The 26,318-nt window shown below is 41.4% G+C and overlaps 1 protein-coding gene across 2 annotated transcripts; it reads left to right on the forward strand.

Annotated features, from left to right (window-relative positions):
- mtx2 (metaxin 2) lies at window positions 1-25,092 on the forward strand. 2 transcript variants are annotated; one of them, XM_024381863.2, is made up of 10 exons: window positions 3-161; window positions 3,751-3,798; window positions 4,142-4,188; window positions 14,917-14,989; window positions 16,572-16,648; window positions 17,228-17,320; window positions 17,838-17,876; window positions 20,146-20,271; window positions 21,513-21,589; window positions 24,460-25,092. In XM_024381863.2, exons 1-10 carry the CDS (start codon window positions 122-124, stop codon window positions 24,659-24,661), a joined length of 822 nt encoding a protein of 273 aa, XP_024237631.2. In that variant the 5' UTR covers window positions 3-121; the 3' UTR covers window positions 24,662-25,092. The 2 variants fall into 2 exon arrangements, with proteins under 2 accessions (XP_024255319.2, XP_024237631.2); XM_024399551.2 differs by lacking the exon at window positions 17,838-17,876 and having other exon boundaries at window positions 1-161.
- The last annotated feature ends 1,226 nt before the right edge of the window (window positions 25,093-26,318 follow it).

The raw sequence follows: 26,318 nt of genomic DNA on the forward strand, positions 1-26,318 counted from the left end.
AGGCGCGTCGTACCACTGCGTCTGACGTCACCTTTATGACTCTACGCTAAGCGTGCCCTTAACCTTGTTTGCCACATTTTATTTTACACCATTCTGGATTGAATTTCTGTCCGATTTCATCATGTCTCTTGCTGCAGAGGCATTCGTCTCCCAGATAGCAGGTAATGTGTGTAGCCTGTGTTCTGCAACATAAAGCTAACGTCATTAGCATTCGTTTTGTCGTTAGTTAGCATCAGATGCTAGCCACTAGCTAGCCGTGCAAAGATTCATTTTTGTCTGCGGCTTCGCTGACAAATGAGGTAACTAGCTTTCCATATCAAACTAACGTAAACTCACTCACTTTTGTACATCGCATTGGTCCGTACAATTTACCTTATTTTAGCGCCCCAAAACGTAATACTTCCAGATCAACTGTAATGTCAATACCATTGTAAAGCACAATTTCTCCCCTTTCCAACAGAATCAATTACATGACCCCACGCTGCCCTTTTCTGCATGATTCAAGAAGGCAATGAGCCTCGTCAGGTCTTTTTAAAAATGGCGGGTGGGGAAGCGAAACTAATGCCTGATAGTGAGAAGGAGAGATGTGTGGGAAAATTGCTTTTTTTTCACTCGATCTGTCCAACTTATCACCTTATCGCCTCTAAAATGTAAATAAAACACTATAAAGAGTTTATATAATGTGTCATTTACATACCTATTTGAAGGTTTGTGTCGAATTTGAATCAGGTTTTTAGGGTGGTGCTAAAGTGATCTTGGAAGTAAACAGCGGCTTTGAGAATGATGATCGCATGCAATGATGACACAGAAAATGACTAGGTATCCCCCCTTACCCCGTCACTGTCCATTTCTTGTTTTGAAAGGATGAGAGAAGTGCTACACCTGGTGTTGAGAGATTGTAAGACAGGAATAGTTGCTTTATGCATGCAGGACGTTACGGCATGGCATGACATGTAACGGAGGGTCCGTTTTTTTCAACTTTTCTCCAATACTATAGAGCCATTACCATGTCGATCAACACTTGAATAGAAACGTAGTTCACACCCCCGATTTTGAAGTCAACACAGTCGCTGCAGTCCCATGAGTTCTTTGTAGCCTCGTTTGAATGTTGAGGTTGCGCACATTTGTACGGAATGGGGTGAGTTTACGTTACACTACACGAAAATATAAACGCAACATGTAAAGTGAGTTGAATGAAATCTCCCAGAAATTTTACATACCCACAAAAAAGCATATTTCTCTCCGATTTTGTGCACAAATTTGTTTACATTTTTGTTAGAGAGCATTTCTCCTTTGCTAAGATAATCCATCCACCTGACAGGTGTGGCATATCAAGAAGCTGACTAAACAGCATCATCATTACACAGGTGCAACTTGTGCTGGGGACAATAAAAGGCCACTCAAAAATGTGCAGTTTTGTCACACATGTCTCAAGTTGAGGGAGAGTGCAATTGGTATGCTGACTGCAGGAATGTCCACCAGAGCTGTTGACAGACTGCTAATTTCTCTACCATAAGCCACCTCCAATGTTGTCTTAGAGAATTTGTCAGTGCGTCCAACCGTCCTCACAACCACAGACCACTCAGTTTGCTGATGTCAATGTTGTGAACAGAGTGCCCCATGGTGGCGATGGAGTTATGGTATGGGCAGGCTTAATGATGGTGTTGGTGTCGAGCCACGCAGTCGGGGTTGAACCCGGGAATATAGGAGGAGACTATAGATGCACCCTTGGGGGCCCTTTTTAAAATTGTATTTTTATGTTAAATAAAAAGTTTAAACTAGGCAAGTCAGTTAAAGAACAAATTATTATTTTCATTGAAGGCCTCTAGGAATAGTGGGTTAACTGCCTTGTTCAGGGGCAGAACGACAGATTTGTACCTTGTCAGCTCGAGGATTCGATCTTGCAACCTTTCGGATACTAGGCTACGCTGCTGCCCTTGTGTTGAGGATCAGCGTGACAGATGTTGTCGCATCTTCATGAACCCTTTATACTTCTATCTTCCATTTTTAATGCTCTGGTACACAGGGAGGAGGCGGGGTTGCTCCAGTACAGTAGGTGGCGTTAATGTTAGATGCCAACCACCAATAAACCCCACAGAAGAAGTAGAAGAGGCGGGGAAACAATGGTAGCTAGCTAACGAGAACACTGGTAGAAAGTGTCTTTCGCCCCCGCCTGTCGGGCACTGCTTTCCCGCAGTTATTTTAACGACGGCGATGGAAGGTATTAGCGAAGAACACTGGGTGCTAGTGTAACAGTATAGACTTTAGTCCGTCCCCTCGACCCGGGCGCGAACCAGGGACGCTCTGCACACATCAACAGTCACCCTCGAAGCATCGTTACCCATCGCTCCACAAAAGCCGCGGCCCTTGCAGAGCAAGGGGAACCACTACTTCAAGGTCTCGGAGCTAGTGACGTCACCGATTGAAACGCCACTAGCGCGCACCACCGCTAACTAGCTAGCCATTTCACATCGACTACACTAGCTAGGACTCCGATGCATAGCAGGCGGGATATGGAGCTAGCGCCTGTTGGGCACTGCTTTCCCGCAGTTCTGTTAACGACTATGAGGGCAGGCTTCAGTGAAAGACATGATTGCAGGTGTTGGCTCCGATTCCGGTAGGCAGGAGACGGTGGCGACACCGGTAGCTATCTAGCTTTGCCCTCATGTCGGGCACTGATTTCCCGCAGTTCCATTTAATGACGACAAGGGCAGATGTTCAGCAGGCGGGAGCGAAGGACACTGTGCTAACTGGGGGGGGGAGCAACACTGGTAGCTAGCTAGCTAGCCAGGCGATTAAATTATATAATGTATCAACTTTGCTCGCTCTGTGCGCTGCTCCAAATGTAACAACCGAAGACTTATCAGGGTCTGCATCCCAGCTCGCCATTACGGCTAAATTATATTTTAAAAACTGATGGATGCACAGGGAAAGTGGGATGGAGAGAAGCAGGTGTTTTAAAACGTAACCTTTTATTTAACTAGGCAAGTCAGTCAAGAACAAATTCTTATTTACAATGGCGGCCCACCGGGGAACAGTGGGTTAACTTCCTTGTTCAGGGGCAGAACGACAGATTATTACCTTGTCAGTTCGGGATTCGATCCAGCAACTGGTTACTGGCCCAAAGCTCTAACCACTAGACTACCTGCTGCCCCCAGCTAATCGCTGGAAGGGGATGCAGCTGGCTGATCACAGCTGCCACACATGAGATGTGCGTGAAAGTGAAGTTGACATTATTGGACTGGTGCATACAAGCAACTAGTTGCTGAATTTGTATTTTTACTGCATAGATTTATTATTATAAAGTATGTTTAAAATCAAACAGGTGTCAGCTGGTTCTTTAGCTCAGTAGGGCCGATGCTTAAGGTGCATTACCAGCGCTTTGAAAAGTTGATTTAATAATACTTTACTGTGGATATATTGTCTAAAATGTGTTGCCACATAAGGACCAACTACGCAGACAATCGGTAATGTAATTTTATTCAATATTCTAGGTTGTAGAGGACCTGAGAGGACCATTTCCAGAATCAAACAGTGTAATGTCCCAGACGTTGGTGGTCTGATCCCCAGGCAATGTTATACTAGGCCTCTGAAATTCAATCATCCTCACAGGAACATTTTATGATGCTGCCTCTCAGATTGGCTCAAGCTCAAAATTCATCATGTCACAACAGTGTCACTGTTCTGCAACCTGACAAACTCCTCAATGTGACCTTTTGCCAATGCTCTCCTGAATATTTTGTCCCACAGCTGCGGAGCCATGGCCTGAAAATGCCACCTTGTATCAGCCTCTGAGAGGTAAGTCATTCACTCACTTTAGAGACAAAACTGTTCAAATACCTACTTCTGCATTTACAACGTTAAATCATGTGTTGGATAATGCGAAAGTTATTTACTTTATTAATTTAGTTTAGTTTAGGCTTAAGCCCTGAACCCTACAATGTTGTGGACTATTAGTGCACTGCTAAACATACCCAATTAAATTTATTTGATGTAATGTTGAGGAAAATTATGCTAATGAATCAGAGAGGAATATAGGTTTTCAGAATTTTAATAACTGTTTGAGCCATATTTATCAGTGTATCTTGTCACTTTATAATGTGCAAATGCATGTCTGTCTGTTGCCTGTTTGTTTTTTCAGAGGATCAGATACTACTATCAGATTGTGCATCATCACTTGCTGTACAGGTAAGATAATGTTTATGCCTTTGCCATAGCCAAATAGGATGTGAAACTAAGACAGTTGGCTCGTTGGCATTAACCGTTACACAAATGTTGTGGTATAGGCTAGGCCTCCTTAAAAGACCATACAGTATACGGGGGCCCGTAAAGCTAGTCCTCCGATCAAACATGGCCAAATGTGTTGATAGGGTTTGTCATATTTTATAAAACTTTTCATAAGACACCTGTTTTCATTAAAATCCAACAACTTCATGGATGTCATTGTTATATGGAAGAAAAAAATTAGAGGATGGAAACCCCTGTGCAGATGATGGCTGCTTGTCGTTGTTGGCTCTATTGTAGCTATCTGGTATACAACTGTGCATGCCTGTGTCATGGACAGGATCTGAACTTGGGTCTCCAGGGGAGAAACAAACATGTTAGACCAACAGGAAATTCCCACATCACAAGACCATGAGCTGGACTCATGTCTGCTACATTCACCCGCCTTTGACCTCCTCACCAAAAAGAGCCTTGCCCCACAGTTGGGCGCCATTGTCACCAGCGGGGTCTGAAACCAACATCTTGACAATTTGTCGTCGCAGACTCCGGTGACAATAGATTTCATGTGCCTTGGGGAGTTAGGTCTTAGCACAGCGTCTGCGGTGGGTGTGAAGTCCACTCTTGAGAGGCAGACTCGGCCATAGTTGTCACATTTGTAGACTGCACTGCTGTTGCAGATCAGGGGCCCCCAATTACATTCAGCCGTGGGCCGATTTATTTATTTCCCTGAGCGGAGGGTCGGGGGGCTGGAACAAAGTTATAAATAATTTGTACACTGCAAGATCCCAAACATATAGTATTTGACAAAAATTGAATAATTTCAAACATTGATTACATTGGGATATGATCACATATGCCTCTTTATGTGTGGGAATACTTGGGAAACAGATTTCCTGAATTTAAATCACTGAGCTGATTTATTGGTGATTTTATAGTCTTATATCCAACAATGAATACAACTAAATATTTATTTATACATTTTTTGCTCAGAAGACTTGGGGGGACAAATAAAATCACCCGCGGGCCTGATTATACCTTCCGGCTGCTTATTGGGCAAGCCTGTTGTAGATGTTGCGGCGGTGTCCTGATCTTCTTTCATTTTTGCTCTTTACTACTTAGTGTTGCGCCAGGGTGGATTTGCTGGTTAGCAGCCCGCTGCGAAGTGCCCGCTGTTAGTGAAGATAGTCCTCGGCGCCATCTTCTCAGGTGTCGGTGTTGATGCCAAAGGACTTGAGGTCTTGCTTGCAGAAATATCTGTGGTCTCTTTCCAGAGGTTAATTCTACATAGAGAATGTCCTTAGGGATTTGTCAGTTGGTGTTTAGCGGTACACAAGTAGCGTTCAATCGGTGACTTCACCTGCTCTGAGACTGCTTTTGTGGAGTGACGGGTAATAATGCCTGACAGTTGTCGATATTTTCAGAGGGTCTCTGACTGAGTCCAGGATGGAGCAAGGAGAGGGACGGAAGCCACAGTTACATTAGCACGGTGGCTAAGTGTGAAATGTTTTCCTATGGGAAATGCTCACTGTTTCCCATCCCAAATATTAACCTTTAGACTACTGAAATGGAATTTAGTCCAAATACTGTCTTTTTTTCACAAATGGGATGACTAGATAGTACTTTATGTAGTCTTTTATTTCTAAAATATAATGCAGAGACCCTCAAATAAAATGTGATATTCTTTACCTTCACTTAATATCCATATGTAATTTGACTGCAAAAATAACGAGAAAGAAAACACTAGATTTAACATATGCATTCAACCCCTTGAGACAATACATGAGTCTTTCTGGTTAAGTCTGTAAGAGCTTTGCACACCTAGATTGTACAATATTTGTACATGGTTCTTTAAAAATGTCTTTAAGGTCTCTCGAGTTGGTTGTTGATCATCGTTAGACAGCCATTTTCAGGTCTTGCCATAGATTTTCAAGCTGATTTTAAGTCAACTGTAACTAGGCCACTCAGGAACATTCAATGTCATCTTGGTAAGCATCTCCAGTGTCTATTGAGCCTTGTGCTTTAGGTTATTATCCTGCGGAAAGGTGAATTTGTCTCCCAGTGTCTGTTGAAAACATGGTTCAGTCTGCTTTCCATCTAGGATTTTGCCAGTGCTTAGCTCTAAGTTTCTTTTTAGCTTAAAAAAATACTGCTTAGGCCTTACCGATGAAGGCATACCCATAACATGATGCAGCCACTATCATGCTTGAAAATATGAAGTGGTACTCAGTGACGTGTTGTTGGATTTCCCCCAAACATAAGCCCTGGTCTTTGTGGTTGAATCTGTGTTTGAAATGAACTGCTCGACTGAGGGACCTTACAGATAATTGTATTTGTGGGGTACAGAGATGAGGTAGTCATTCAAAAATCATGTTAAACACTATTGTTGCACACAGTGAGTCCGTGCAACTTATAAGGTGAGTTGTTAAGCAAATTTCTACTGCTGAACAGATTTAGGCTTGCCATAACAAAGGGGTTGAATACTTATGAACATAAGACATTTGATCTTTTCATTTTTAGTTAAATTTAATCCATTCAGGCTGCAACACAACATTTGGAAAACAAGGGGTGTGAATACTTTTTCAAGGCACTATACCTGAGACAGAGAAGAATACTGATTCAGCAATGAAAAAAAGGATCCACATTTTTGTATTTTATTAGGATCCCCATTAGCTATTGCAAAAACAGCAGCTACTCTTCCTGGGGCCCGCATCAAACATAAACATGACATTAGAGGTCGACTGATTAATCGGAATGGCCGATTAATTAGGGCCGATTTCAAATTTTCATAACAATCGGAAATCTGTATTTTTGGACACAGATTTGGCCGATTTTGATTTAATTACATTTTTTACACCTTTTATTTAACTAGGCAAGTCAGTTAAGAACACGTTCTTATTTTCAATGATGGCCTAGGAACGGTGGGTTAACTGCTTTGTTCAGGGGCAGAACGACAGATATTTACATTGTTAGCTCGGGGGATCCAATCTTGCAACCTTACGGTTAACTAGTCCAACGCTCTAACCACCTGCCTCTCATTGCACTCCACGAGGAGCAAACCTGTTACGCGAATGCAGTAAGAAGCCAAGGTAAGTTTCTAGCTAGCATTAAACTTATCTTAGAAAAAACAATCATTCAATCAATCAATAATAATCACTAGTTATCTACACATGGTTGATATTAGTAGTTTATCTAGCATTTCCTGCATTGCATATAATCGATGTGGTGCGCATTTGCGGAAAAAGGACTGTCGTTGCTCCAACGTGTACCTAACCATAAACATCAATGCCTTTCTTAAAATCAATACACAGAAGTATATATTTTTAAACCTGCATATTTAGCTAAAAGAAATCCAGGTTAGCAGGCAATATTAACCAGGTGAAATGGTCACTTCTCTTGCGTTCATTGCATGCAGAGTCAGGGTATATGCGATAATAATAAACGTTTTGTTTTCGAAATTATAGTTTCCAGATTCAACCATATTAATGACCAAAGGCTCATATTTCTGTGTGTTATGTTATAATTAAGTCTATGACATTGCGCTGTTTATGACTTCAAGCCTATCAACTCCCGAGATTAGGCTGGTGTAACCGATGTGAAATGGCTAGCTAGTTAGCGGGGTGCGCACTAATAGCGTTTCAAACGTCACTCGCTCTGAGACTTGGAGTAGTTGTTCCCCTTACTCTGCCAGGGCCGCGGATTTTGTGGATCGATGGGTAACGATGCTTCGAGGGTGGCTGTTGTCGATGTGTTCCTGATTCGAGCCCAGGTAGGAACGAGGAGAGGGACAGAAGCTATACTGTTAGACTGGCAATACTAAAGTGCCTACAAGAACATCCAATAATCAAAGGTATATGAAATGCAAATGGTATAGAGAGAAATAGTCCTATAAATACTATATTAACTACAACCTAAAACCGCTTACCTTGGAATATTGAAGTCTCATGATAAAAGGAACCACCAGCTTTCATATGTTCTCATGTTCTGAGCAAGGAACTTAAACGTTAGCTTTTTTACATGGCACACATTGCACTTTAAAAAAAAAAATATTTCACCTTTATTTAACCAGGTAGGCTAGTTGAGAACAAGTTCTCATTTGCAACTGCGACCTGGCCAAGATAAAGCATAGCAGTGTGAACAGACAACACAGAGTTACACATGGAGTAAACAATTAACAAGTCAATAACACAGTAGAAAAAAAGGGGAGTCTATATACATTGTGTGCAAAAGGCATGAGGAGGTAGGCGAATAATTATAATTTTGCAGATTAACACTGGAGTGATAAATGATCAGATGGTCATGTACAGGTAGAGATATTGGTGTGCAAAAGAGCAGAAAAGTAAATAAATAAAAACAGTATGGGGATGAGGTAGGTAAAAATGGGTGGGCTATTTACCGATAGACTATGTACAGCTGCAGCGATCGGTTAGCTGCTCAGATAGCAGATGTTTGAAGTTGGTGAGGGAGATAAGTCTCCAACTTCAGCGATTTTTGCAATTCGTTCCAGTCACAGGCAGCAGAGAACTGGAACGAAAGGTGGCCAAATGAGGAGTTGGCTTTAGGGATGATCAGTGAGATACACTTGTACTTTCTTCTCCAACACTTTGTTTTTGCATTATTTAAACAAAATTGAACAGGTTACATTATTTATTTGAGGCTAAATTGATTTTATTGATGTGTTAAAATAAGTGTTCATTCAGTATTGTTGTAATTGTCATTATTACAAATACTTGTAAAAAATTGTCCGATTTCATCGGTATATGCTTTTTTTGGTCCTCCAATAATCGGTTTCGGCGTTGAAAAATCATAATCGGTCGACCTCTACATGGCATAATACAGAACATTAATAAACAAGGACAGAACGACATACATTTAATCATGGCACACAGCCGACATATACTTACACACAAAATATTTAGGTCAAATGGGAGAGGCGTTGTGTCGTGCGATCAAATTTTATTGGTCACATACACATGGTTAGCAGATGTTAATGTGAGTGTAGCGAAATTCTTGTGCTTTTAGTTCTGACCATGCAGTAATATCTAACAAGTAATCTTAACAATTTCACAACAACTACCTTATACACACAAGTGTAAAGGAATGAATAAGAATATGTACCAATACAGTGAGCACCATAATTCATTGGACAGTGACCATTTTTTGTTATTTTGGTTCTGTACTCTAGCACTTTGAGTTTGAAAGGATGCAATGACAACGAGGGTGAAGTTACTTTATTCTACATTATGTTAAACTGTCCAATGTTTTTTGATGGCCTAAAATTGGGGAGGACTATGTACAAAGCTTCTATAATTTCTAAACGGTTCATTCGATGTGTATGAAAATACCCTCAAATTAAAGCTGAAAGTCTGCACTTCACCCTCATTGTCATTGTATCCTTTCAAACTCAAAGTGCTAGAGTACAGAACCAAAATAACAAAAACATGGTCACTGTCCAATTAGATGAGTAATGTAGGGTATGTAAACATTATATAAAGTGGCATTCTTTAAAGTGACTAGTGATACTTTATTACATCCAATTTTTAATTATTAAAGTGGCTAGAGATTTGAGTCAGTATGTTGGCAGCAGCCACTCAATGTTAGTGATGGCTGTTTAACAGTCTGATGGCCTTGAGATAGAAGCTGTCTTTCAGTCTCTTGGTCCCAGCTTTGATGCACCTGTACTAACCTTGCCTTCTGGATGATAGCGGGTGAACGGGCAGTGGCTTGGGTGGTTGTTGTCCTTGATCTTTTTGGCCTTCCTGTGACATTGGGTGGTGTAGGTGTCCTGGAGTGTAGGTAGTTTGCCCCCGGTGATGCGTTTGCCCCCAGACCTCACTACCCTGTGAAGAGCCTTGCGGTTGTGGGCGGAGAAGTTGCTGTAGCAGGCGGTGATACAGCCCGACAGGATGCTCTCGATTGTGCATCTGTAAAAGTTTGTGTTTTTGGTGACAAGCCAAATTTCTTCAGCCTCCTAAGGTTGAAGGGGCGCTGTTGCGCCTTCACCACGCTGTCTGTGTGGGTGGACCATTTGTTTGTCTGTGATGTGTACGCCAAGGAACTTTCCACCTGCTCCACTACTGTCCCGTCGATGTGGATAGGGGGGTGCTCCCTCGGCTGTTTCCTGAAGTCCACAATCATCTCCTTAGTTTTGTTGATGTTGAGTGTGAGGTTATTTTCCTGACACCACACTCCGAGGGCCCTCACCTCCTCCCTGTAGGTCGTCTCGTCATTGTTGGTAATCAAGCACACCACTGTAGTGTCGTCTGCAAACTTGATGATTTGAGTTTGAGGCGTGCATGGCCACGCAGTCATGGGTGAACAGGGAGTACAGGAGAGGGCTGAGAAAGCACCCTTGTGGGGCCCCAGTGTTGAGGATCAGCGGGGTGGAGATATGGTTTCCTACCCTCACCACCTGGGGGTGGCCCGTCAAAAGTCCAGGACCCAGTTGCACAGGGCGGGGTCGTTTAGTTCGGTTACTTTGTTCCTGTTCCAAAGAAAGCTAATGGTGGCCCTCTTGAAGCATGTGGGAACAGCAGACTGGGATAGGGATTGATTGAGTATGTCCGTAAACACACCAGCCAGCTGGTCTGCGCATGCTCTGAGGACACGGCTAGGGATGCCGTCTGGGCCGGCAGCCTTGCGAGGGTTAACCCGTTTTAAATGTTTTACTCACGTTGGCTGCGGTGAAGGAGAGTCCGCCGGTTTTGGTAGCGGGCTGTGTCGGTGGCACTGTATTGTCCTCAAAGCGAGCAAAGAAGTTGTTTAGTTTGTCAGGGAGCAAGACATCTGGGTCTGCGACAGGGCTGGTTTTCTTTTTGTTGTCCGTGATTGACTAGACCTCTCGTGTATGAGCCATTGAATTGCGTCTCTACTCTGTCTCTATACTGACGCTTAGCTTGTTAGATTGCCTTGCGGAGGAAATAGCTGCACTGTTTGTATTTGGTCATGTTTCCGGTCGCCTTGCCCTGATTAAAAGTAGTGGTTCGCGCTTTTAGTTTTGTGTGAATGCTGCCTTCAATCCACGGTTTTGGGTTGGGGAAGGTTTTAATTGTCGCCGTGGGTACAATATCACCGATGCACTTGCGAATAAACTCGCTCACCGACTCAGCATATACATCAATGTTGTTGTTCGACGCTATCCGGAACATATCCCAATCCACATGATCGAAGCAATCTTGAAGCGTGGAATCAGCGTTGAACAGACTTGAGCACGGGCGTTTCCTGTTTTAGTTTCTGTCTATAGGCTGGGAGCAACAAAATGGAGTCCTGGTCAGATTTGCCAAAAGGAGGGTGAGCTTTGTTTGTGTTGTGGAAGTTAGAGTAACAATCGCATATCGCTCACACGATATGCTGATCAAATTTAGGGAGCCTTGTTTTCAGATTAGCCTTGTTAAAAATCCCAGCTACAATAAATGCAGCCTCAGGATATGTGGTTTCCAGTTTACATAGAGTCCAATGAAGTTCTTTCAGGACCGTCAAGGTGTCTGCTTGGGGGGGGGGATGTACACGACTATAAATGAAGAGAATTCTCTTGGTAGATAATGCGGTCGGCGTTTGATTGTAAGGAATTCTAGGTCAGGTGAACTGGACTTGTTCAGGACTTTTTCCTGTATGTTATGATCACACCATGACTCGTTAATCATAAGGCATACACCCCCGCCCTTCTTACAAGAGACATGTATGTTTCTGTCGGTGTGATGCGTGAAGGAACCAGGTGGCTGTTCCGGCTCTGATAACATATCTCGAGTGAGCCATGTTTCCGTGAAACAGAGAATGTTGCAATCTCTGATGTCTCTCTGGAAGGCAACCCTTGCTCGGATTTCGTCTACCTTGTTGTCAAGATACTGGACATTGGCTAGTAGTATACTCGGGAGCGATGGGCTATGTGCCTGTCTACGGAGCCTGGCGAGAAGACCTCTGTGGCACCGTTGTTTTGGGTCGCCTGCTGGGATCCAATCCATTGTCCTGGGTGGTGGACCAAACAGAGGATCCGCTTTGGGAAATTCGTATTCCTGGTCGTAATGTTGGTAAGTTGACATTGCTCTTATAGCCAATTGTTCCTCCTGGCTGTATGTAATAAGACTTAAGATTTCCTGGGGCAACAGTGAAAGAAATAATACATAAATAAAAATAAATACTGCATAGTTTCCTAAGAACGCGAAGCGAGGCGGCCATCTGTCGGTGTTGCTTTATCTGTTTTTTTTTTAAACCAGGTGTGCTCTTCATTTGAGCATTATGAGATAGAAGGGAGTTCCTTGCAATAATGGCTCTAATACCGTATGTTTCTTGAATTTATTCTGGATTTGGGACTGTGAAAAGACATCTGGTGGTGGTAAGTGTGTGTGTCAGAGCTGTGTGTAAGTTGACTCTACTAACTATTTAGAATTGAACACATTCTTGTTTCTTATAAAAAGAGCGATGCAGTCAGTCTCTCAACTCTTAGCCAAGAGACTGGTATGTATATTAGCCCTCTGATTAGCCCATCTTTCTTTGCAGCACTTGACCACATGGCAGGACAATAATCAAAATGAGACTAAACTAGAGCCTGTAGGACTTGCTTTTTGGAGTGTTTTGTCAAAAAAGCACAGCATCTCTTTATTATGAACATGCCTCCTCGTCTTTACAACCGTTGACTCTATATGTTTTGACCATGACCGATTTTGCAATCTAAGGCAACACCAAGTCATTTAGTCCCCTCAATTTGTTCAACAGCCACACCATTCATTACCAGATTCAGCTGAGATCTAGAGCTTAGGGAATGATTTGTATCAAATAAAAATGCTCTTAGTTTTAGAGATGTTCAGGACCAGTTTATTACTGGCCACCCATTCCAAAACGAACTGCAACTCCTTGTTAAGGGTTTCAGCTGTGGTTACTGACACGTATATGGAGTCATCAGTATACATGGACACACAGGCTTTAATGACAGTGGCAGGTCATTGGTCAAATTCGAAAAGAGTAGAGGACCTAAAGAGCTGCATTAAAGTAAACCTTGTCATTTCTATTAGATGGATTGACATATCATGGATTCAGAGCTGAGGTTGAAATGTTTTATGGCTTAAGTTCTCAACAACAGGTTATGGTCAATAATATCAAAGGCTGCACTGATCTAACAGGACAGCTCCCACAATAATTTTATTATGAATTTCTTTCAACCAATCATCAGTCATTTGTGTCAGTTAAGTACGTGTTTAGTGCCCTTCAATATAAGCATGCTGAAAGTGTCAATTTGTTTACAGAGAAATAGCATTGTATTTGGTCAAACAATATTGTTTTCTACAGTTTGCTAAGAGCTGGAAGCAAGCTGATAGGTCTGCTGTTAGAACCCGTAAAGGCCACTTTTACCACTCTTGCAGAATAACTTTGGCTTCCCTCCAGGCCTGAGGACAAACACCTTCCTCTAGACTCAGATTAAAGATATGACAGATAGGAGTGGCCATAGTCAGCTACCATCCTCAGTAGCTTACCTTCAAAGTTGTCAGTGCAAGGTTTGTCATTATTGATTGCTAACTATTTTTCCACCACTCCCATGAACTTTACAACATTAAAACTTTGTTTTTCTTTCATTATTTGTTTTATGTATGAATACGATGTCTTACTGTTCATTATTGGCATTTCCTGCCTAAGTATGCCAACTTTGCCATTGAAGTAATCATAAAAATAATTGGCAACATCAATTGGTTTTGTGATGAGTAAAGCCATCTGATTCAATTAAAGGGGGAGTTGAATTTGTACTTTAAATTAAATTATGGGCAGAAAGACTTTTTTTCTCCATCATTGATCTTGGCTTCATAGTTTCTTCTTCTTTCTGTTGAGTTTTGTCACACAATTAATCAATTTGCAGTAAGTCAGCCAGTCGGATGTGCAGCCAGACTTATTAGCCACTCCTTTCCCCCAAAATCTCTTTCAACCATACCGTTTTTCAATTCCTCAACCCATGGAGCCTTAAGTTCTAACAGTCAGTTTAACAGGTGCATGTTTATAAATTATTTTATAGCCAACAATAAAATATGATATTTACACTGATTGCTTGGAGGAAGAAAAAAACAAACACCCACCGTCTTGTATGAAACTATTAAAATGTAATATTCCTCTCCAGAAATGATCCCAATAACATATTGATAACTTTTATCTTTTAGGTCCATATTAACATGGTCTATATTATCAGGCAGGTGTGCTACTATGGATGACTATCTGGCCCGGAGGGTTTCAAGGGGGTCCCCGGGCAGGTGGGAATGTCGAGCTCTTGTGGTACAGTGAATAGCCTAGGCTACATGTGTTCAGGCTGAATGGTTCTAGCATGACTGGTAGTGCTGCTCGGGTAGTCAAAAGCAGTGGAGCCATATTGTTTTTCTTCTGCACAACAGTGCTATAATTGTTCTGGGAACCAATGTCGGTGTGCTTGACAAAATAATGATAGTGGTGCTGTGTCCATGCTAGAACACAACCTTCTGAATTAATTAGTCTCCCCTGAATTAATTGAATAAACCAAATTATTCTATTTTGTTCTTGAAATATTGATTTACCTTGAATGTCATTTGAAGTAAGAAAACAACCACAGTCATGAATACTAAGCATATTCTGTTTGATTTCTGTTCATATGTGTTGCTATTTGATCTACTGATTACTGCATTTAGATTGTTAACTAGCTGTGTTGTTGGTGTAGTTCATATGAAATGCTGTTTTTTGTCGCAGGCTTATCTGAGGATGTGCAATCTGCCTGTTCATGTATCCTGTCGGTCAAACGCAGAGTACATGTCCCCATCTGGTGAGTTCCCCATGCTATTGAAAATGTGTGTATGCCCTCCCTCCCTCCCTCAGGTCTATGCTTGTGCTTTTGTATAACTTGACCAGCTGTTTATGCATCCCATATGTGTACATGGCCAAGAGAACCTTTCCTGTCACATGCTGACTAGACCGGGCGTGCAGGTATACCATCGTGCGCATGTGGATTTTTGTCCATCCACACCTGGACGTGATCAGGACCCAAATTTTGAAATATCAAAACAAACTCTGAACCAACTATATTAATTTGGGGACAGTTCGAAAGGCATTAAATATTCATGGCAATTTAGCTAGCTGAGATTATAAGCAGTGGGTTGTTATTTTACCTGAAACGCACTCTGACAATTAATCCACAGATAAAAGGGTAAACCGAGTTTGTTTCTAGTCATCTCGCCTCCTTCCGGCTACTTCTTCTTTGGACTTTAAATGGCGGTTGATAACCAACTTTAAGGTCCATTACCACCACCGACTGGAATGTGGACCTCAGTTCATCTTTCAATTACCCACGTGGGCATATGCTCCTAAAAACCAATGAGGAGATGGGAGAGGTAGGATTTGCAGCGCATCAAGCGAGACTAATAGAACTAATAGAAGTTCTATTTTAGTGCCTGGCTACGCAGACGCTCATTGACACAATGATTGAAATATATGTATGTGTAAGTTTATTTTGAAACACTCGTGCACATAATGTGAGCGGTGTGGTCAGCATGTTGGGTATGTGTAAATATTTATCCCCTGGATGTGGACAGGCCTTTTGTCGGAGCATCACACATTACATTGCAGCTGGTAGACCGATAAAGGATGACTGTAAAACGATGACTAGGGTTGCTGCTCTCAGATAAATTTGAATCATGCTATAAATTATTCTCTCAATTACTGAATTTAGCATCTGAAAAATACTGGAGAACTTCTAATGAATTTAGGAATCATACATTTTAGACTGTTTTTAACTGAAGAACCTCAATGTTTTTAATCACTGCATTTACATTGAATTATGCCAGTTTGAGATTACATTTATTTTATGGGAGTGTGAATCCTTAGTTTCCTTTCCAGCCTCCTCTCATAACTCACCATCTTGCAGAGAATGATGCAAAACAACTGTCAGATTCAATTAAAGGACTAAATTAATTTCCATACAATTCATAGGAATTGTTGGCTCAAAATGGATGAACATAACACCATAGCCTACCTGGGATTTGGAGAATCCAATACAGTGTGATGTAGCCTGGTGTTTGACTTAGGATGTGATTTGCAAATGTAATTCAATATTACCACAATTTCTGTGTAATGTTTTCTTGTAAGCTCAACACTCAAAACCAACACATAAGAGACTCGAGCTTCATCATTGATTTCTGCCCAGTCAAACCCACTCAAACACTTTACTAAATGTTATGAATTTGATTAGCTCTGTACTCAGTGCAGCCTGCTGGGCAGTTTTGAGTAACAACATTGGAGACCAGATTCTTATTTACAGAGGAGGGTTTAAAATATGCATTCTATAGTCTCTCTTCTTTCCCTTTGTCACTAGAAATGAACTTTTATATGGTTTATTCCTCTCCCTTCAGGTAAAGTCCCCTTTGTCCATGTGGGAAATCAGGTCGTGTCTGAGCTGGGGCCCATAGTCCAGTTTACCAAGGCAAAGGTAAGTGAGCCTTATGAATGAGAAGCAGGACCCCTGTCCTCTTTAAGATCAGTCATCAATCACTCCCTACTACTCTCTCACATACATGCATTTTGTTGTGCTACAGCCTGATTATATTTACATTTTGTCACTGGCCTAGACACAATACCCTATAAAAACAAATCCACTTTGGCACTAGACATTTATTTTTATTAATTAAAAAAAACATGTAATCAAATGTCTTGAGTCAAGTATTCAACCCATTTGTGGTGATTCTAACATGAATTGACTCAGGGGTGTGAATACTTATGTAAATGAGATAATGACGTATTTCATTTTTTGTAAATTTGCTAAAATTTCTAAACACGTTTTCACTGTCACTATGGGGTTATTGTGTGTAGATGGGTGAGAAATTATTTGATCCATTTTGAATTCAACAAAATGTGGAATAAGTCGAGGTGTGTGAATAATTTCTGAAAGCTTTACTGTCACGACTGCTTGCTTATCTAAGCATACTGATATGCTACACCCTCGTATGCGCACACACACACACACACGTATGTCTCACACACTCATCACTGCTTATCTCTCGCTCTCCAGGGTCACTCTCTCAGTGATGGTCTGGATGACGTTCAAAGGGCTGAAATGAAAGCTTACATGGAGCTGGTCAACAACATGCTGCTCACCGCTGAGGTACAGTAGAGAAACCCCTCAACAGGAAGGAATACTCCATTACATACTGAATGTGTGGGTATTTATGCTGCTGAAGCCCTCTATATTCCTGTCAGAGAAAGGAAGTGCTTGGCAAGGGACTCGTGTGGTTACAACAAGAAGTTGTTTGAAATGTCATGAGCATATCCTTGATATGATCTTGTTTCATGATTTGTGTATATTTGATTATCTACATGTGATTTAGGTATTCATTGAAATCCTTTGCTCCTTAAGTAATGTTCAGTAAAATCAAGCAATGACGCCATGTACTCTGTGAGAAATGTTCTTCCCCCTAGATCCTTTATCCTTCACTGCTCGCCACTACTTTTCCTCCCTTTGTTTATTTTCAAATTTTGCCCATCTCAAATCCCCCTGTATACCCCCGCTTCTCTCATATTTTCTTCTCTTCATGCCTCGTGTCTTATATCCTTCCCTTTCCCTCCTTCCTTCCCCTCTATGTTCTATGTTCATCCTTTGTATCCCTCTTTCCTCTATGCAGTTGTATATCCAGTGGTGTGATGATACCACGGCGACTGAGGTGAGTGCTCTCCCTGGGCATTCATCTTCATTAGGCTGCAGCCTCGGCCCCCCTCTCATAAATGAGCCATGCTTTTTACTCAGCTTCCATTTAGTAGGCCCTCACACACACTGCTGAGTCCCACTCATTGCCCTCTGCATAGCCCTTTTATTGCCGCCCTCAGCTGTGACTTTTGTGTTAATTTACGACGATTTTTAGAAACGTTCTCCCCCGGTTGACATTCATTCATCTTCAATGTTAGGGATGGGCATTTGAAATGTTTTCATTACTCTTAGTATGTCATAAGTTTCTCTTTCATAGCCAAAACCTATCAGAGAATACTAACGGCAACAGTGAAAGAGAAGTCTGATGTTTGCCATGATAGAACTGATTCTGTTTTTTATTTATGGTGAGTGTTTTTGCATTAATCTGTGAAAAGGTCTTGTGGAACCTCTGTTAGGTGCGCACCTATAATAGCTCATTGAAATGGGTGAAATAGCATAGGCTATTTTGTCAGGGCTGACTGGAGGGCTAAGTGCGCTTTGAAAGTAAAATGTCCTCTCTAAATGTTATATCTATAGGCTACATTGAGGTTTTTCTTTCATCATTTTAGGCTATCTGGTGCGTAAGTGCGTAAGCTTTAGGGCCTAACTGTACGTACACCAAATAGCCTACACGCTAATTGGCAAATTAGGTTTACGGTCAACGGAAGGCAAAAAGGAATATCAGAGTTTATTTCAATAAGAGAAAAGCTGCAAAATGGAGAGTTGAAAATAGAGGTAAGGGCCAGTAAAGTAAAGTTTAGGAAATATTTGGTGAAGTGGTAAGAGGATGATGGCAGTGCTAGCTATCTTATGTGTGATGATTGAGGTGCTATACAAATTACACAGTCACAAGACGGGGACATCAAATAAGCCTATGGCACATCAAGGGAACTGTAGCCTACTGTTCAGATGTGTTAAATGGAAACTGAAATCTGAACACTGACTGTAGGTCTTTAACCTCTCACATAGCCTTATATTAACTCCAGAAGAATTAAGCATTTCTTGCAGTAAAATGTTACACCAAGTTAGTTAAAATTGGCTCGGGAACAGGAGTGGAGAAATAAATTTATTTTTTTCAGAATCTTATGCAAATGCACTGTTAGGTACCGACTGTAGAGATGCTATCTTTATCAGCATCATAAAACCTGATAGTATTTCAACCACAAAATATGCATGTATCCAACTGAAATCTTATCAGAAACATGTTGGGTTGTTTTCACAGCGCTTTTTTTTTCTCCATTTCCTTACAACTGGCCAAACTGATGCCATTTGGACATTTTGCACAGAAAATCTTTCCATTTTTGTTGTTGCATTTTCTCCCTGGTCCCTAAACGTCTTTGCTCCGCAGAAGAAGCCAAGATGACAGAACTTTATTGATGTCACCTAGATTGAGCCACTCATTCTATAGATTTATGACATTTTGGTGAGCAAGGGTTTATTTAGCCTTCTAGGGAAACATATGACCGAAGAGAAGCTGCATGTCCTCTATCTCTACACACAATACCCCATCATGACAAAGTGAACATGTTTTTTTTTTAAATGTTCGCAAATGTATAACAAATCTAATCTTATTTGCATAAGTATGCAGACCCTTTACTATGAGACTCAAAATTGAGCTCAGTTGCATCCTGTTTCCATTGATCATCCTTGATGTTTCGACAACTTGATTGTGGTCCACCTGTGGTAAATTCAATTGATTGGACATGATTTGGAAAGGCACACACCTGTCTAGATAAGGTCCCACAGTTGACCATGCACTAAGCCATGAGAGCAAAGGAATTGTCTGTAGAGCTCAGAGAAAGGATTGTGTCGATGCACAGATCTGGGGAAGGGTACCAAAAAATCTCTGCAGCGTTGAAGGTCCCCAAGAACACAGTGGCTTCCATCATTCTTAAATGGAAGAAGTTTGGAACCACCAAGACTCTTCCTAGGGCTGGCCACCAGGCCAAATTGAGCAATCGGGGGAGAAAGGCCTTGTCAAGAACCTGATGGTCAATCTGACAGAGTTCTCCTCTGTGGAGATGGGAAAATCATCTCTGCAGACTCCACCAATCAGGAAATACAATAATATTTTAACCTGGGTCTATCTATAAAGCTATTAAAATCTTTATCTTTGGCAGTGGCATAATTGTGTTTAAAGTATCTTTTAGTGTTTGTCTTTTGTTTACAAGAACCACCCAACTTAAGCCAGACAATGTTCAAAATGTGGAAACTTTTTTAATCTCACCTCAGCCTCATGTCTGTAGATATCCAGGCCGAGATACAGCAGCCCATACTCCTGGCCCCTCAACCAAATCCTGGCCTATCAGAAGCAGTGGGAGGTCCGTCGTAAGATGAATGCCATTGGCTGGGCAGGGAAGAGCCTGGAGCAGGTCAGTGCCCTGTGTTCTCGGAAGCCCAGAACGAAAATCTTGTGTAATTTCGTCAGATACTCCATAAGGTTTTGGGGGGAGATGTATGAGAAAAGATATTAGAACAAGTAGTGGAAGTCTATGGGCCAAGTTTTCCCTCAATCCTATTTATTTACAAAGCCCTTTTTTACATCAGCAGATGTCAAAGTGCTTATATGGATTCCCAGCCTTAAACCCCAAATAGAAAACAATGCAGATGTAGAAGCATGGTGGCAAGGAAAAACCTAGAGAGGAACCGGGCTCTGCAGTCCTCTTCTGGCTGTGCCGGGTGGAGATTAACAGTACTTGACCATTAAGGCCAGATTGTTCTTCAAGATGTTCATAAATGACCAGCAGGGTCAAATAATAATCACTTGTTGCAGAGGGTGCAGCACCTCAGGATTAAATGTGAGTGTGAGATATTACACCAGCGACTGAGACGGGGTGGGGGACTTACTACCTTAAGACAAGGCTGAGTATAGTCCATGATGATTTCCCCCACCTTACGAAGCCGAGGGGGCGCAACACCTGACAGAAAGATCCCCGTCAGTGACTCAACCCACTGAACTCGAGTATAGCGAACTTCAAAAGAAACACTCACCCGCTAAATTGCGATTGGTTCAAATAATAAGTGATGAAACTGTTGCTTGTTAGTGTTGCATCCCACAGTCTTTTGACAGACATTAGGATACAATTTGTAACAGTCTGTCCACCAGAGATTAGCGCCCTGAGATGCCAACCTCAGCTGAAAAAGAACACCATATTACCTGAACTACAATCAGTTCAGCTATTTTACAGATGTATTATTTGTTTCCTTGAAAGCAGTCTATAGACAAAGAATTACTGCAATCCACACTTAGGTTTTGTTAAACCTAGTCACTGCCAATTAATGCTAACGCCAGCATTCTCTGTTCAAAACCTTGTGTATATATATATCAATGTCCCACGTTTAGCATGTTTTTTAAATGTCATGCCAAAATCTTCTCAAAAGAATTGTAAACCAATGAATTGAGCAACACAATCCATTAGGCATGACATTTAAAACTTGCTAAACAGGGGAGATTGACTTGCATGGGGTTTTGGTCCGAAATGCTAATATTAGCATTTGCTGTTAGTGGCCAGTTTAACAAAACCAAAGTGTGGCTGGATTTCTCATATCATGCAATGTTTCCACATAGTTGTAATATTATTGTTATATTGTAACTGTTTCCACGCTTCTCCAGGTTTATGAAGATGTTAGCCAATGCTGTCAAGCTCTTTCCCAGAGGCTGGGCACACAGCCATACTTCTTCAATAAGCAGTAGGTTTATAAAATTGTCTTTGCATACTTTTTTATTTCTTCTGATAGACAAATAACAATATATTGGTTGATGCTTACATCTGTCCTATTTCACACGTGTAAATTAAATGCATTTTTTTGCATATCCCACTCTTGAGACACCATCAGAGAGTGGAGTAATGGCCAGGGATCTGACATTATTGAGGGGGACCATGGAGCATTTTGGGTTAAGTGCCTTGCTCAAGGGCATATCAGATTTTTCACCTGATTGGCTCAGAGATTTGAACCAGCAACCTTTTGGTTACTGTCCCAACACTCCTAACCGCTATGCTACCTGCCGGCCCTTGAAAAGAAAACGAATGAGAGAAGTGGTACATTGAATTGGAGACATACAAAGGAGCAGTGGGATTCATACTCACTGTAACGCCATAATGAATGTGCTGCAAGTGGCGGCATTACCCGCTGGAGGCCACAAATTGTCTATACCCGGGGTGTCAAACATAAGGATCCGGCCCACGACTAAAATGACTAAACCAGATGAAAGCTGTAGAAATGATAATGGACACAAAGTTTTTTTTGGACTGTGTCCAGCTCGCTAAAAATCACCTAAATGAAAGCTACACAGTCAGGGAGCATTAAATTCCAAAAACAATGGAGACTATTTAGCCAATTTTTACAGCGTAGAAATAAATAAATTCAGTGCTGCCTTCCGGACCCCGTTGAAGACCGAATGCGGGCCCCTTGGAAAAAATGTGTTTGACACCCCTGGTCTATACCATGTTAGACCTATTATTACATTGTATTTGCCTGTTGTGCTAACATTTTTGTCCTTTTACTTTATCAGTCCTTTCAATGTATTCAATGAATCCTATTATATTACATTAGTCGCATTAAAGTGCTGATCTTAAGGTCTCAAAACAGATTGTTTTCCTGCTACTCTAAAAGAAAAAAAGAGGTTAGGGGGAGCCTTATACTTGCACACCCTTTGTCAATCCAATGCTTTTAAATCCATGACAGGAACTTTGGGAGAAGTGTGGCGAATTGGGATGCAGACTAATGCTGTTTTGGGTCAGACTTGGGCCTATACAGTACCTCTTAGATAGCCAGGGCTTTGACTACCATTTGTTTTCACTGGGTTAGTTTACACATAGTGCTGAAGGATAGCACTGCTGAATCTGTGAACCCAGCGCTCCCCTTTCTCCCATTGTCTGAGCTTTCTCCCCCCTGAACCTGCGGGGGGAGGGACCTCTAATTAATCTGGTAATGACATCTTGGCCTTGTCATATGCTACAAGAGAGGACAATAACTTGCTGTAATAAAAATTAAGATTGCCAGTATGGGTTAAGTCTTAAACCTCATTACAAAGCTGCCTGAGTGTGATGTTGTATAATTGACTGACTGCCTGTGCTGACCTTGGCTAGAGCAGAGAAAGAGAGTAGTCAACATAATACATTGTTGTGCATAGAATAAATATGTAAGGTCTTTGTGAATCCATCAATGGTATGGCATGTTGCCTTTTAAATGGTAATGTCTCCCACACATGGACATGGTGACAAATGACAGCCTTATTTGCTGTATGATTCAAAATTGATTACTTTTTTCCTAATCTATCTACACACACTACTCCGAAATGACAGTGAACATGATTTTGATTTAATATGAAATGCAGAAATATCTCATTTACATAAGTATTCACAACCTTGAGTGAATACGTGTTAGAATCCCCTGTGGCAGCGATTACAGCTGTGAGCCTCTCTTAGTTAGTCTAAGAGCTTTGCACACTTGGATTGTACAATACCTGCCCATTTATTATTTTCAAAATTCTTCAAGCTCTGTCGAATTGGTTGTTGATCATTGCTAGACAACCATTTAAGTCAAAACTGTAACTACACCACTCAAGAACATTCTCGGATAAGCAACTCCAGTGTATATTTGGACTTGTGTTTTAAGTTATTGTCTTCCTGAAAAGTTTATAAATCTCCCAGTGTCCCGTGTAAAGCAGACTGAACACCATTTTCCTTTTGGAATTCAGGATGCATGTTTGTGGAATATTTTTATACAGTTGATTTTATTAGGCTTGCCATAACAAAGGGGTTGAATCCTTGACGTGACATTTCAGCTTTTCATTTCATTAATTGGTCAAAATTTTGAGAAACAGAATTCTACCACACTTTGGTTTTGTTTAACTAGTCAGTGCCAATTATTGTTAATGTTAGCATTTTCTGTAAAAACCTCATGTAAATCGATGTCCCCATGTTTAGCATGTTTTAAATGTCTTTCCCAAATCTTCAAAAGAATTAAACAAATTAATTGAGCAAAACATGCTAAACAGGGGAGATTGACTTACACAGGGATTTGGTCCAAAAATGATATTAGGATTTGTTAGTGGCTTAGTTTAACAAAAGCAAAGTGTGGCTGGATTTCTCATCTATCAGGCCAGTGTTTCCACATAGTTGTAATAGTAACTGTTTCCACGCTTCTTCTCCAGGTTAATGAAGGTGTTAGCCTATGCTGTCAAGCTCGTTCCCAGAGGCTGGGCGTACAGCCATACTTCTTCTATAATTGTGTGTAGGCCCGTAACAGAAACTCAATCTATTTTAAATTTGAGCTATAACCCAAAATGTGTGCGCATACATTTTACATATGTGTGGTCCTAGAAAACTAGCCTACAAACTGAGCCATACAAGCCACAAATATTGGAACTAATTGACACCCCTGGTCCATGACTACGGGACTTAAGCCCTGTCTCGGCCACTCTGCGCTTATATACCATCTATCCAATCAATTGGATTGGTGAATCTGATCTCCTTTAAAAAAAATTAAAAAGTATGTCTGTGTCAAGAATCATGCTCAAACTTTTATGGGTTATAAAAGATTCCCTTTGTCCTCAGACCCACTGAGCTGGATGCGCTGGTGTTCGGCCACCTCTTCACCATCCTGACCACACGACTCACCAGCGACGAGCTGGGCGAGAAGATCAAGAGCTACAGCAACCTGCTGGCCTTCTGCCGCCGCATCGAGCAGAGCTATTTCGAGGACAGCCAAGCTGGCTCCTCGTCCAGAGGCTATTCGAAAGGCCCCTCCCTCTTTTGATGCCCATCACCTGAAGCCCAACAGTCCCATTCCATCTCCATCCCATCCTATCCTACCCCATTCCCAGTCTTCCTTTCCCCACTTGCTTGCCTGTGAATGCCATGAACTGGAAGTATGACTTTCTTGAAAATGTAGTGGTGATTCTTTGATGTAGAAACTAAATGAAAAGCAATTGTGATTTATTTTTTCCAGATTGTGCAGGTTTTTTTCTGGTTTGATATTTGAATGGAAAGTGCCTACAAAAATACAATTCCACACACAACTCTTATTCTTCACAATTTATGGTTTCTATTTAGAAGTGTGAGCTTAGTATTAAAACAAGTTAAGTATGAAATTCACAGATGTACCATGTTATTATCATGCTTGTGGAAAACCTTGAAGCACTTTCAAGAATTACAAATAAAAAGTGAAAGTAACATCTGTACCATTAATGTTGTTTGGGTAATATGCTGTAGGTTATACTAGTTTATTAACATTGACGGTCCGAGGCCTGGGAGATAAGATGCATTAAACCAGTAAACCCAAAGTGGGTTAGGGATTTCAACTGGTGTATCCAGTTATAACACCCAACAAATCCCCTTAATAGCAGTCACACATTCTGTAAATTGAGCTATTCAGTATATACAGTTGAAGTCGGAAGTTTACATACACTTAGGTTAGAGTCATTAAAGCTTGTTTCTCAACCACTCCACAAGTTTCTTGTTAACAAACTATAGTTTTGGCAAGTCGCTTAGGATGTCGACTCTGCATGACAAGTAATTGTCCCAATAATTGTTTAGAGAGATTATTTCACTTATAATTCACTGTATCACAATTCCAGTGGGTCAGACGTTTACATACACTAAGTTGACTGGCTTTTAACAGATTGGACAATTCCAGAAAATGATGTCATGGCTTTAGAAGCTTCTGATAGGCTAATTGACATAATTTGAGTCAATTGGAGGTGTACCTGTGGATGTATTTCAAGGCCTACCTTCAAACTCAGTGCCTATTTGCTTGACATCATGGGAAAATCAAAAGAAATCAGCCAAGACCTCAGAAAAAAAATGGTAGACCTGCACAAGTCTGGTTCATCCTTGGGAGAAATTTCCAAACACCTGAAGGTACCACGTTCATCTGTACAAACAATTGTACGCAAGTATAAACACCATGGGACCACGCAGCCGAGCGTACTTTGGTGCGAAAAGTGCAAATCAGTCCCAGAACAACAGCAAAGGACCTTGTGAAGATGCTGGAGGAAACCGGTACAAAAGTATCTATATCCACAGTAAAATGGTAAAGGAAAGCACAGAATCATCTAGAATGTCATTGTATGCTGTAGCATTAAGATTTCCCTTCACTGGAACTAAGGGGCCTAGCCCAAACCTTGATAAAGAGCCCCAGACCATTATTCCTCCACCAAACTTTACAGTTGGCACTATGCATTCGGGCAGGTAGCGTTCTCCTGGCGTCCGTCGGACCGCCAGATGGTGAAGCGTGATTCGTCACTCCAGAGAATGTGTTTCCAATGGCGGCGAGCTTTACACCACTCCACCTGACGCTTGGCATTGCGCATGTGATCTTAGGCTTGTGTGCGACTGTTTGGCCATGGAAACCCATTTCATGAAGCTCCCGACGAACAGTTCTTGGGCTGACGTTGCTTCCAGAGGCAGTTTGA

Source organism: Oncorhynchus tshawytscha, linkage group LG07 (genome assembly GCF_018296145.1).
Source record: "Oncorhynchus tshawytscha isolate Ot180627B linkage group LG07, Otsh_v2.0, whole genome shotgun sequence".
NCBI lineage: Eukaryota > Metazoa > Chordata > Actinopteri > Salmoniformes > Salmonidae > Oncorhynchus > Oncorhynchus tshawytscha.